General features: G+C 37.1%; 1 protein-coding gene across 1 annotated transcript in view; it reads right to left on the reverse strand.

Moving 5' to 3' along the window:
* The window catches only part of UBE2U (ubiquitin conjugating enzyme E2 U), a 61697-nt gene extending 49056 nt beyond the window's left edge, over positions 1 to 12641 (reverse strand). The window contains exons 1-3 of the mRNA XM_066264988.1: positions 12576 to 12641; positions 10130 to 10211; positions 8260 to 8352 (exon numbers count right to left, since the gene is read on the reverse strand). Of these exons, the coding sequence (XP_066121085.1) occupies positions 8260 to 8352; positions 10130 to 10211; positions 12576 to 12641 (241 nt within the window). The remainder of the gene's footprint in view (positions 1 to 8259; positions 8353 to 10129; positions 10212 to 12575) is intronic.
* Between the last annotated feature and the right edge of the window lie 2153 nt (positions 12642 to 14794).

The following is a 14794-nucleotide window of genomic DNA, read 5'->3' on the forward strand; positions in this document are numbered from 1 at the left end:
CAAAACCATTAAGAAAAAAAGAAATCAAATATCATGGATACAAAAGATAGAGAAGTAGCACAGATAGATGTGGAAAAATCTATGGAGAAAAAATTTAATATATTGGAAAACTTGGAGCTAAATGACAGAGAATTTAAAATAGAAATCCTAAAATTACTCAGAGATATACAAGAAAACACAGAAAGGCAATTTAGGGAGCTCAGAAAACAACGAACACAAAGAATATATTACCAAGGAAATTAAAACTATAAAAACAAATCAAACAGAGATGAAAAACTCAATTCATGAACTGAAAAACGAGGTAACAAGCTTAGCTAATAGAACAGGTGAGATAGAAGGTAGGATTAGTGACATAGAAGACAAGCAACTTCAGAAACAAGAGAGAGAAGAAGAGAGACTCAAAAATTAAAAAAAATGAGAAAGCCCTACTGGAATTGTCTGACTCCATCAAAACGAATAACATAAGAATAATAGGTATATCAGAGGGAGAAGAGAGAGAAAATGGAATGGAGAATATATTGAAACAAATAATAGATGAGAACTTCCCAAGCCTGTGGAAAGAACTAAAGCCTCGAATTAAAGAAGCAAACAGAACACCGAGTTTTCTTAACCACAACAAACCTACTACAAAGTACATCATAATGAAATTGGCACAAACCAAAGACAAAGAAAAAGTTCTCAAGGCAGCCAGGGAAAAGAAGAATGAAATATATAAAGGAAGGCCTATTAGATTATCATCAGATTTCTCAGCAGAAACTCTACAAGCTAGAAGAGAGTGGACCCCAATATTTAAAGTCTTGAAAGAGAGGAACTTTCAGCCAAGAATACTATACCCATCAAAGCTATCCATCAAATATGAAGGAGAAATAAAAACACTCACAAATACAGAAAAGATGAGGGAATTTATCATCAGAAAACCCCCACTCCAGGAAACACTAAAGGGGGTTCTCCAACCAGATACAAAGAACAAAAAAAGACAAAACCACAAGTAAAAGCTCCACCAAGAACACAATAAAACCAAATTTAAACTGTGACAACAAAAACAAAAAAAGGGGGAGAGGACGGAGATTAACAGTAGCAAAGGACGATGGAGTGCAGTAACACTCATAAGATAGGGTACTAAAATGAATATAGTAGGTACCCTTTTCATTACTTAATGGTAACCACCCTTGAAAAAACCACCACAGAAGCACATGACTTAAAAAAGGTAGCAACAGAGGAAAGAAGTATGGAATACAAACAAACAAAAACAAATGATAGAAAAACAAAAAGAGAAGAATCAAACAAGATACAAAACTAACAGAAAGCAATTTATAAAATAGCAATAGGGAACCCACAAGTGTCAAAAATTACACTAAATGTAAATGGATTAAACTCACCAATAAAAAGACAGAGTAGCAGAATGGATTAAAAAAGAAAATCCAACTGTATGCTGCCTACAAGAAACACATCTAAGCAACAAGGATAAAAACAAATTCAAAGTGAAAGGCTGGAAAACAATACTCCAAGCAAATAACATCCAAAAAAAGCAGGTGTAGCAATACTCATATCTAATAACTACAAGACAGCAAAAGTACTCAGAGACAAAAATGGTCATTTCATAATGGTTAAGGGGACACTGAATCAAGAAGACATAACAATCCTTAATATATATGCACCAAACCAAGGAGCACCAAAATATATAAGACAGCTACTTATTGACCTTAAAACAAAAACTGACAAAAATACAATCATACTTGGAGACATCAATACACCACTGACGGCTCTAGATCGGTCATCCAAACAGAGAATCAATAAAGATATATTGGCCTTAAACGAAACACTAGAGCACCTGGATATGACAGACATCTATAGGACACTTCATCCCAAAGCGACAGAGTATACATTTTTCTCTAGTGTACATGGAACATTCTCAAGAATTGACCATATGTTGGGCCACAAAAATAACATCAGCAAATTCATAAAAATTGAAATTGTACCAAGCATATTTTCTGATCATAAAGCCTTGAAACTAGAATTTAACTGCAAAAAAGAGGGGAAAATCCCCCACAAAAAATGTGGAAACTAAACAACATACTTTTAAAAAATAAATGGATCAAAGAAGAAATAAGCACAGAGATCAAAAGATATATACAGACAAATGAAAATGAAAATACGACATATCAGAATCTCTGGGATGCAGCAAAAGCAGTAATAAGAGGGAAGTTCATATCACTTCAGGCCCATATGAAAAAACAAGAGAGAGCCCAAGTGAACCACTTAACTTCACACCTTAAGGAACTAGAAAAAGAAGAACAGAGACAACCCAAAATCAGCCAAAGAAAGGAAATAATAAAAATCAGAGCAGAAATAAATGAAATAGAGAACAGAAAAACTATAGAAAAAATTAATAAAACAAGGAGCTGGTTCTTTGCAAATATCAACAAAATTGACAAACGCTTGGCAAGACTCACCAAGGAAAAAAGAGAAAGAACTCATATAAACAAAATCCAAAATGAAAGAGGAGAAATCACCACAGACATCATAGATATACAAAGAATTATTGTAGAATACTACGAAAAACTATATGCCACCAAATTCAACAATCTAGAAGAAATGGATAAATTCCTAGAACAATACAACCTTCCTAGACTGACTCACGAAGAAGCAGAAAGCCTAAACAGACCAATTAGTAGGGAAGAAATAGAAAAAACTATTAAAAACCTCCCCAAAAATAAAAGTCCAGGCTCAGACGGTATTACTAGTGAATTCTATCAAACATTCAAAGAAGACTTGGTTCCTATTCTACTCAAAGTCTTCCAAAAAATTGAAGAAGAAGCAAAACTTCCAAACACATTTTATGAGGCCAACATAACCCTCATACCAAAACCTGGCAAGGACGGCACACAAAAAGAAAACTACAGACCAATATCTCTAATGAATACAGATGCTAAAATACTAAACAAAATACTGGCAAACCGAATACAACAACATATTAAAAAAATAATACATCATGATCAAGTGGGATTCATCCCAGAATCTCAAGGATGGTTCAACATACGCAAAACGGTTAACGTAATACACCATATCAACAAAACAAAGAACAAAAACCACATGACCTTATCAATAGATGCAGAAAAGGCATTTGATAAAAATACGACACAACTTTATGTTTAAGACACTCAACAAAATGGGTATAGAAGGAAAATATCTCAACATGATAAAGGCCATATATGATAAACCATCAGCCAACATCATATTACTTTTTTTTTTTTGTATTTTTCTGAAGTTGGAAACGGGGAGGCAGTCAGACAGACTCCTGCATGTGCCTGACCAGGATGCACCCGGCATGCCCACCAGGGGGCGATGCTCTGCCCATCTGGGGTGTTGATCTGTTGCAATCAGAGCCATTCTAGCACCTGAGGCAGAGGCCATAGAGCCATCTCCAACGCCCGGGCCATTTTTGCTCCAGTGGAGCCTTGGCTGCAGGAGGGGAAAAGAGAGACAGAGGAAGGAGAGGGGGAGGAGTGGAGAAGCAGATGGGCGCTTCTCCTGTGTGACCTGGCCAGGAATCGAACCCGGTACTACTGCATGCCAGGCCAATGCTCTACCACTGAGCCAACTGGCCAGGGCTAGCCAACATCATATTAAATGGCATAAAACTGAGGACTTTCCCCGTAAATCAGGAACAAGACAGAGTTGTCCACTCTCCACTTTTATTTAACCTGGTGCTAGAAGTTCTGGCCAGAGCAATCAGACAAGAGAAAAAAATAAAAGGCATCCATATCGGAAAAGAAGAAGTAAAGGTATCACTTTTTGCAGATGATATGATCATATACATTGAAAATCCCAAAGACTCCACAAAAAGATTACTAGAAACAATAAACCAATACACAGAATACAAAATTAATATTCAAAAGTCCATAGCCTTTCTATATGCCAACAATGAAATATTAGAAAATGAACTCAAAAAAATAATCCCCTTCACGATTGCAACAAAAAAAATAAAATACCTAGGAATAAATATAACAAAGAATGTAAAGGACCTATATAACGAAAACTACAAAGCATTGTTAAGGGAAATCGAAAAAGATACAATAAGATGAAAAAAGATTCCTTGTTTTTGGATAGGAAGAATAAATATAATCAAAATGCCATATTACCCAAAGCAATTTATAAATTTAATGCAATTCCCATCAAAATTCCAATGACATTTTTTAAAGAAATGGAACAAAAAAAATCATCAGATTTATATGGAACTATAAAAAACCCTGAATAGCCAAAGCAATCCTAAGGAAAAAGAATGAAGCTGGGGGCATTACAATACCTGACTTCAAACTATATTATAAGGCCATGACAATCAAAACTGCATGATATTGGCAAAAAAATAGACACTCAGACCAATGGAACAGAATAGAAAGTCCAGAAATAAAACCACATATATATGGTCAAATAATTTTTGATAAAGGGGCCAACAACACACAATAGAGAAAAGAAAGCCTCTTCAACAAATGAAACTGGGAAAACTGGAAAGCCACATGCAAAAGAATGAAACTCGACTACAGTTTGTCCCCTTGTACTAAAATTAATTCAAAATGGATCAAAGACCTAAATATAAGACCTGAAACAATAAAGTACATAGAAGAAGACATAGGTACTAAACTCATGGACCTGGGTTTTAAAGAGCATTTTATAAATTTGACTCCAAAGGCAAGAGAAGTGAAGGCAAAGATAAATGAACAGGACATCAGACTAAGAAGTTTTTGCTCAGCAAGAGAAACTGACAACAAAATAAACAGACAGCCAACTAAATGGGAAATGATATTTTCATACAACAGCTCAGATAAGGGCCTAATATCCAAAATATACAAAGAACTCATAAAACTCAACAACAAACAAACAAACAATCCAATAAAAAAAATGGAAGAGGACATGTGTTCACTTCTCCCAGGAAAAAATACAAATGGCCAACAGATATATGAAAAGATGCTCATCTTCATTAGTTATTAAAGAAATGCAAATCAAAACTGCAATGAGATACCACCTCACACCTGTTAGATTAGCTATTATCAACAGGTAATAGCAAATGTTGGAGAGGTTGTGGAGAAAAAGGAACCCTCATTCACTGGTGGTGGGAATGTATAGTACAACCATTATAGAAGAAAGTATGGTGGTCCTCAAAAAACTGAAAATAGAACTACCTTATGACCCAGCAATCCCTCTACTGGGTATATACCCCAAAAACTCAGAAACATTGATACATAAAGACACATGCAGCCCCATGTGCATTGCAGCATTGTTCACAGTGGCCAAGACATGGAAACAACCAAAAAGCCCATCAATAGATGACTGGATAAAGAAGATGTGACACATATACACTATGGAATACTACTCAGCCATAAAAAATGATGACATCGGATCATTTATTATACAACAAAATGGTGGGATCTTGATAACATTATACGGAGTGAAATAAGTAAATCAGAAAAAACCAAGAACTACATGATTTCATACATTGGTGGGACATAAAAATGAGACTAAGAGCCTGACCTGTGGTGGCGCAGTGGATAAAGTGTCGACCTGGAAATGCTGAGGTTGCTGGTTCGAAACCCTGGGCTTGCTTAGTCAAGGCACATATGGGAGTTGATGCTTCCAGTTCCTCCCCCCTTCTCTCTCTCTGTCTCTCTCTCCTGTCTCTCTCTCCTCTCTAAAATGAATAAATAAAATTTAAAAAAGCTGTAGTATTTAAAAAAAAAAAATGAGACTAAGAGACATGGACAAGAGTGTGGTGGTTACGGCGGGGGGGGGTGAAGAGGAAAGAGGGAGAGGGGGAGGGGCACAAAGAAAACTAGATAGAAGGTGATGGAGGACAATCTGACTTTGGGTGATGGGTATGCAACATAATTGAATGACAAGATAACCTGGACATGTTTTCTTTGAATATACGTACCCTGATTTATTGATGTCACCCCATTAACATTAATAAAAATTTATTTATAAAAAAAAAGAAAAAGAAAAATCTTGCAGTAAAAAGGTAAAAACTGAGGAGAAAATTTTGAAAAGGTAGAACAGTGATCTTTGATTTGATATATTACGTTGTATTGTAAAACCACAATAATTATAATAGTGCAGTGGGACACAAGATTAGATAGAATAATGTAATAAGAGAATTTAGAAACAGATTCTAGAATGCATTAAAACTGTTGTATGTTAAAAGGGAAATAATTCAGAGGTGATAGATGATCAAAAATGGTATAAAATGTGTTGTTGCAAAAATACTCATCGTCCTTCAATATCTGCTCTTCCTTTCTTCCACTTCTTCTCCCTGTAATAAGGCTACCAGTTCCCATTACCCTACATTGTTTAGATGAATACATGATTGCTCAGACAATTTTCCCCACACTCTCCACTAGCAAGAAGCCATGTGACTAAGTTTTAGTCATAGAATATCAACAGAAGTAAATTATAGAACTTCTGGATCATATTTTCTTTAAAAAGTTGTTTTTCCTTGTTGTTTTTCCCCCTTCCACTTACTGGAAATGGTGACAAACAGTACATGACTTAGATTCAGAAACAGAAGCCATATGTTGAGGGTTGCAAAACCTCCCTGCCAGCTTTGTTCTATTATACAGAGATTGGGAAGAGCCACACAAGCTTGACCTGTTCCCTAAAACAGTTAATTAACTAAATCTGTATTTTAAAAAATTGAGTTAAATATGAAAAATAAAACTGTAACTAGAAGAAAGTTAAGTAAACTGATTGTTTTGGGGAAAGATCAGCTAAACTTTAAGATAGTTATAAAAATCTCAAAGGACAAGACTAATAAATATGACTACATAAAAATTTCAAAATCCCAGGTGTAAAAAAACAACAAAATACCAGCATCGACAAAATTTAAAAATTAATGCCAAATGAAGAAAATATTTGTAACATCTAGGACAATGTGATAACATTATTAATAATCATGACAATATACAAAACAAAAAATAGGTTTATGTTTCTAAGGGCTTAGAACTGTGCATAGCGAGTTTTTGGTGTATAGGAGCTAATAAATAACACCTTTCCTCCAAGGTTTGTATATTATAGAGTAGACCAGAATGCCGAAAGACGCTAGTAAAAAAATATCAAGCCCAGCTGGTGGCTGAGTGAATAAAACATCATCCCAGGGATCTGAGGTCGCAAGCTTGATCCCAAAGATGCCCATGGGTCACTGGTTCCAGCCCTGTGCCAGGCACATTTAAGAAGCAATCAGTGGCACAACTAAGTGGAACAATGAGTTGATGTTTCTCTCTCTCTCAAAACAGATTATCAACTTTACTCTATGAAAGAATGACATAGAGAATGCTATTCAGTGCTTTAATCAAAAGTCCCCCTGATTTGAACTTAACCCATCAAAACTGGAGGTCTGCTTAGGATTTCTGCCCAGAGAAACAGAGACTGCACCCAATCTAAAGTCAAGTTTATAGAAAAGAAAGTTTTAGAAAGTGCTGAGCCACACATGGTCAATTCTTTCTCACATCTACTCAATTAAATAAGTCACTCCTGTTCCTGGGAGGGGTGAGGGAGAGAAAGAAGAGCAATCACAAGCTTACCCATATTTCCTCCTCCTCTTCAGTAATGCATAAAAATGCAACAGATTTTTGTATATTGATTTTGTATACAGCAAAATCAAATTTGAAAATTTATCGAATTTGTTTATTAGTTCCAAAAGTTTTTGAGGGGAGTGTTTATTATTTTCTATATATGATAATATCATGTCATCTGCAAATGATAGTTTCTCTTTTATCATTTAAAAATTTTATATTTTTTGTCAATCAGAAAACCATTTTATGTATAACTGACAGTGGCAATTTTATTTTTTATCTAAAATGTTAATATGTCAGTATATTATATTTTATAACAAAAAATCAATTCAACTAAAATATTGAACAATACAGGAAGGGTTATTCAGTCATTAAAAATGATCTTTTGATGAATGTTTAATAATGCAGGCACAAGCTTATATAATATTAAGTAAAAATACAGTAGATACAAAACTTTATAGCTAATACTCTAATATGTAGAAAAAATACATACACAGAAAAAAGGTAATAAATTTAGTTAAATGTTGAGAATAATATCTCTTTGAATTAGGATTCAAGGTGAATTTTTCCTTTTTGTATTTTCCCCAATAAGTATGTTTACTTTTATAATCTTAACAAAGTTGTTATAAAGAAACACTATAAAACACTAATAATAGGGGCAGAGCCCCTGATGATAAAAATCTCATTTGGTCCTTACCATTTGGGTGAAAAGGAATGGTTCTAAATGTCACAACTGGAGGGACAAAATTATATTCTTCTGTAAAATTTATTGTCAGTTGTAAGACTATTCCTACAACACAAAAATAAACATCTTTACTTGAGTGTCATGTTATACTGGCTAACCATAACCTGAGTAACTCTAAGGTTTCTTCCTACAGTTTAGCCTCCCAAGGTCCCTTGATTTTTATTCTTAAGTAAATTGGGTCATAGTATACTCTAGATCAGGGGTCTCAAACTCAACTCAGCATGTGGGCCGCAGAGTAAGAAATCAGCCGTTCGGCGGCCACACTAGGTCTACAAAAGGCAACTGTTATGCAACACTTTTCTCACTGCAGTTGAAAACAAAAAAAAATCAGTACAACAAGCACAATCGTACATGCAGTTTACTCAGTGTCACAAAACGACCAGAAACTGTAGTTCGCATCACAACTGCTGTTAACTAAGCTAATATCTTGCTAGGATGCTAGAGAAATGAAAAATACAAGTAGGCCCCTAGGCTTACTTAATTTTATCCAAAATATTTTGAACTTCGTGGATTAGTCTGCGGGCCGCACAAAATTATTCAGCGGGCCACGAGTTTGAGACCCCTGCTCTAGATAGTATAAAAGAGTCCTTACCATCTAATTCTACTATTTTATTAGCCTGTTTTCCATCCACTAGCTCCGTCCCCCTACACTTGCCCCATTCACTGTGTATCTCATATTGACTGAACTCACTGTTCCAGAACCTGGGGTACCCTGTCTTTGCCACGCTGTTTATTCTGCCCGAATTTCCTTCCCCTCCTTCTAAACCTGGCAAACTCTTATCATTCTTTAGAACTCAACTCAAAGGGTACTTCTTTACAAAGCCATTCTTAACTCTCCAAGACAAAATTAACTAATTACTGCCTCTTTGGCATTCTGTTCAAAATCCTAATAGTACGTATCATATTTTATTGTAATTATCCACTTTACATGTTGTTTTCTTCTGCCTCACACAACAAATCTAACTTATTAACTTATGACTGAAAGAGTACATACATGGTCAACAAAGCTTATAGTGGCCCAGTCTTCTTAAGAATGATTTATAGAAATTTTGGGGGAAATCATAGAGAAAAAAAATGAGATATAATTGTAGAATTTTGATGCCAAAATCTCTGATTTCTTTTTTCAAAACTTTATTTATTCATTTTAGAAAGGAGAGAGAGAGAAGGGAGGAGCAGGAAGCATCAACTCCCATATGTGCCTTGACCGGACAAGCCCACGGTTTCAAACGGGCGACCTCAGCGTCCCAGGCCGACCCTTTATCCACTGAGCCTCCAGAGGTCTGGCAGCTATTCTCTGATTTCACGGCAGATTGTTAGAAGGTATTTCAATGGTTACACTTTATTATGCCTGCTTTTTTTAAAAATGTAAGTATTTGTAACATTATTAAAAATGCAATCTTAATGTAATGATTATGATTTGGCATAAAGAAAAATTCAAACCTAAAATTTCCATCTAGGTTGATAAATGGCAAAAATTAAGCCATACAATGAAAAAATAACATGTGAAAATTTTCCGTATTCAAGAAAATTTAAAAATGCAACCATATTTTGCACATTAAGAAGATGGGCGGCCTGACCTGTGGTGGCGCAGTGGATAAAGCGTCGACCTGGAAATGCTGAGGTCGCCAGTTCGAAACCCTGGGCTTGCCTGGTCAAGGCACATATAGGAGTTGATGCTTCCAGCTCCTCCCCCCCTTCTCTCTCTCTGTCTCTCCCTCTCCTCTCTAAAATGAATAAATAGAAAAAATTAAAAAAAAAAAGATGGGCTAAGAATGGTATAAAAACTTTTTTTTAAAAGTAGATTGATTTTGAACATACATACCATGCCAAATTGTGTTCTGTAGGCCTTCAACATCAGCTTCCCATTCCATCAGATCTTCACTTACAGGAAAGGCAGTAATACCCTTTAATTTAGAAAAAAAAAAAATCAAAGCAATAGAAAAGATTAAATATTGCAGCTTTTAAAATCAGATTTCAGGTTACAATGAATTCCAAAATCTCTACATTTTCTTTTTCTGATGAATTTATTTATCTTTTGATTTGGGGAGTTGTTATAGTTTGGGTTATTACATAGCTGTTAAGGTAGATTTCAGGAAGCACACACAATAACAGTAAATTTAAAATAAATCACAAGTGTGAAAATCACAAGTAGGACTAGAAGGTCAAGATTGGGATGTGTGGCTTATGTAAGTCAATAGCCAATTTAAGACTCACACTAGCAGAGAAGGAAATAAATGGAAAGCATGCATTTCTTCAGAGCTTTTTTTTTCTTTCCATTTTTCTGAAGCTGGAAACAGGGAGAGACAGTCAGACAGACTCCCGCATGCGCCCGACCGGGATCCACCCGGCACGCCCACCATGGGGCAACGCTCTGCCCACCAGGGGGGCGATGCTCTGCCCATCCTGGGCGTCACCATGTTGCGACCAGAGCCACTCTAGCGCCTGGGGCAGAGGCCACAGAGCCATCCCCAGCGCCCGGGCCATCTTTGCTCCAATGGAGCCTTGGCTGCGGGAGGGGAAGAGAGAGACAGCGAGGAAAGCGCGGCGGAGGGGTGGAGAAGCAAATGGGCGCTTCTCCTGTGTGCCCTGGCCGGGAATCGAACCCAGGTCCTCCGCACGCTAGGCAGACGCTCTACCGCTGAGCCAACCGGCCAGGGCTCTTCAGAGCTTTTTAAAACTATATGGATGCTATATGAAAGACAAAGAAGTCAGGACATTTTCATTAAGAAAAACACAACTCCAAAAAATTATGCTTGTATATAAAAATAAATTTCCCTACAGTTGAGGTATTGTCCAAAGAAAGGGACAAGAATGTACAGGGTGGGGCAAAAGGAGGTTTACAGATGTTCGTATGGAAAATAATGCAATAATTAATACACAAAAATACAAGAATAAACTGGGCTTCACATACGCACAACTGGAAACCTCCTTTGGCCCTATTCTGTATCTCATAGAAAACCTTATCAGTTATGCTGGGAAATACACCTAAATATACTCAGTAAATATTTTCGAGCAATCACATAGTTATTTAGTATGTTTGATGCTAGTCTGGATAAGCATTATAAGATATCTCTGTTACCTACATCCTACATATTTATATATCTCTCTTTCATGGAATTGTCTTTCAACAGAGAATCATAAGGTTCAGATAGAGCCGAAACAATATCAAATGTTAGGTGTGCACCTCTGGGATGTCTGTTGCTAGACTGAACACCTTTAGTGAGGGCAGTCCTTCAATATGAGGGATGGAAACAGAACATTGACACTGAACTATGCCTTAAGCAACTGCTGGTAGCTATCACTCTACACCTTCCTTCTTCGAATGGGTTCTTTATATTCTTTCTCTGAAATGTTCTTTCTTCCACATCTTCCTTTAAAAAAAATTCTCCGTACTATATGTGATATATCAGCCGTTGGCCTTGTTAAATCCATTTGGAGGAAAGCCTTCCTCTGTGTTAAAATTATAAGGGAAAAGCATCTATGTGTAGTTACAGCAGTTGGCAAAAGTGCACTAGATAGTTGGTAGTAGAACATAAGACTTAAGAGCAAGAGATTTTGGAGTCAGAATACCCTGTGACAGAATCCTGAGGCCAAATAGTTACTGAACCCTTCTGAGACTTAGGCTTCTGGTAGATAAAAGAAAATGCTACTTATATTATAGCATTATGATTAATGAGAGCAACTTTGCACCTATTATCCAATTACTACCTGATAGACCCTGATATTCAGGGCTTAAATTCACATAAATTACTCAATACAACGTGCTTAATATTGTTAACTATTATTATGACATTATCATTATTATTATGAAGTGGATTGTTACCGTAAAATAGATTTGTTAAACAATAATACTGCAGTAGTAAATTAGGTTTAACTAAATTATGCCTTAGAGCAGTGGTCCCCAACCCCTGGGCCGTGAACTGGTACCGGTCCATGAGCCATTTGGTACCGGTCTGCAGAGATAGAATAAATAATTTACATTATTTTCATTTTATTTATATTTAAGTCTGAACGCTGTTTTATTTTTAAAAAATGACCAGATTCCCTGTTATATCCGTTTAAGACTCACTCTTGACGCTTGTCTCAGTCACATGATACATTTATCCATTCCACCCTAAAGGCCGGTCCGTGAAAATATTTTCTGACATTAAACCGGTTCGTGGCCCAAAAAAGGTTGGGGACCACTGCCTTAGAATACATACAGACTAAATTGCTTCTTAAAAGTTTTGGCCCAGTGAAACCCATCCTTCCAAGACCCCAGTACTCACCCTATAGTTGTTCTCTTTCAACCTTTGATAGTCTCTCTGCAGCAAGAAGTAAGCTCTGGAGGACATGATAAGGCATCAAAGGGTCTGGCACTTGTCTCCACACTCCTAGGGTTGACTCTGAGGCAGGTGTGGGAGAGTACGAGTCACCCTCCCACACCTGGTTAACTGATGTGAATTACTTGCTTTTTAGAGTTGCAGAATGCTGTATGCTCCCGAGATGAATGGCTTCTAAGCAGTGGTGGGATTCAAATAATTTAACAACCGGTGCTCTGCCCTAATGACCATTTTAAGTATATAAAAAAACATTATGCTGAAAGGTAGTTTATTATTTCTTGCATTCAATACTTAGATAAGAACAATAAAAGAGGTACACAAAACTGAATTATGTTACAAGAAAGTTTTAAAATATTAATAAAAATATTAAATAATACTTAACAAAAAGCAATAAAACTGTTATTTAAGGTATTTCCATATTGCTTTTTTTTCTTTTTCTTTTTATTTATTTATTTTTTTATTCATTTTAGAGAGGAGAGAGAAAGGGAGAGAGAGAGAGAGACAGAGAGGGAGAAGGTGAGGAGGAGCTGGAAGCATCAACTCCCATATGTGCCTTGACCAGGCAAGCCCAGGGTTTTGAACCGGCGACCTCAGTATTTCCAGGTTGACGCTTTATCCACTGTGCCACCACAGGTCACGCCTTCTTTTCTTTTTTAGACAAATTTAACAGGGTGATACTGGTCCCATATTGCTTTTTGACTGGCGTCCTCACTTGCAATTTTTTTCACCTATGGACTAATAAACATTATTATGGGCACTTAGAATACACTGCTGTGCAGATGAATGTTAAAAAAGAGTAAGGAATGTAAATTTGTGATTTCTACATTGGGCAGCTGCCCAGGTGCCCACCTTAGAGAGAACCCTGATTACAAGTGCCATTTTAACAACCGGTTCGCCAAACTCAACAAAAAAATTAGGTATCAGTTTTGCCAAACCAGTGCGAACCGGCTGAATCCCACCACTGCTCCCAAGTTAAGTATGTAACACACTTTCCTTCGCCTCTGACTCCTCCAAACTGAAATTTCCAAAGGGAAAACTTGGGCACGTTTTCCACTGTGGTGCCTCACTGCAGGGCCAGTCCACAGCCCAGTCTCAAGCAAGGTTGGGACAGGTACCTGGGACACCCATATTGTTGGTGCATAAAGTATGCATAAGAGGCAGAAGCTTACAGCGCTGGTAACTTGTTGTTCTCCCTTCTTCACAAGTGTAACTGGCTCTCTCTTAAACTGGAGGACGCAAATTGGTTGCCAAGCAACAGGATCCTTAGGGACTGTAATGAGGAGGTGAGAACTGGGCTGCGTCTCATCCAATCAGTGACAGGAGGCGGGCCTCTAGACACCTCTTCAGCCAATCGTCCAATCGTTTCACTTTGAAAGGCCAAATGAGATCCGTTGTCAAGGCCACCGACCTCTCTCTGTCCACCCACAGGGACTCTACCTAACTAGTGTACAGGGTGTGGGTGAAGTCCGATTCCAGTGTGTAAATCACAGAAGTCCTCACACAAGTCCCTCTCCACAATGATCCTTTCCTTGAATATCAGAAACTGGCAGGTAATAAGTGACCAGAATGGTTAATAACCTCTTAATATATAGCAAGTTACCATTCAGAATACATTCGCTTACATTATTACGTCATCAAATCCTACAGTTACCCTGTTCTGCTCCAGAACAGAGAACTATTTATAATTTCTCAGATGCCCATCTGTTGCCGCGGTTTTGGGTTGTATCTTAGCGTACCTGTACTTTAGTAGCCTACATAGCCTTGAAGAAGTTATTTAGCCTCCCTGTACTTATATTTTCTCACCTATTAATATGCAGCCAATAATAATACCTACATCTCAAGGTTATTATGAGGATTAAAAAAAATAATAAAGCCTACCCAGCACTCCGTCATTGTCTAGAGTAAGTGATAGGCAACACCTGCACTTACCACAGGCCAGGTGCGCTGTTCTAAATGGTTTACAGAAATTAACTTTATCCTCAAAAACAACCCATGAGGTAGGTACTTTTGTGATCTTAATTTTTACAGTAAGGGAAACTGAGGCACAGAGATGCCACATAATTTGCCTTAGGCCACACAGCTGGGATGCAGTAGAGCCAGGATGCAAACTCTAGGCTATTTAGCTCCTGAGTTCATGCTTTTAACCACTAGGCAACCCAGCCTCA

The sequence above is a fragment of the Saccopteryx bilineata genome, chromosome 3 (assembly GCF_036850765.1).
Source record: "Saccopteryx bilineata isolate mSacBil1 chromosome 3, mSacBil1_pri_phased_curated, whole genome shotgun sequence".
Classification (NCBI taxonomy): domain Eukaryota; kingdom Metazoa; phylum Chordata; class Mammalia; order Chiroptera; family Emballonuridae; genus Saccopteryx; species Saccopteryx bilineata.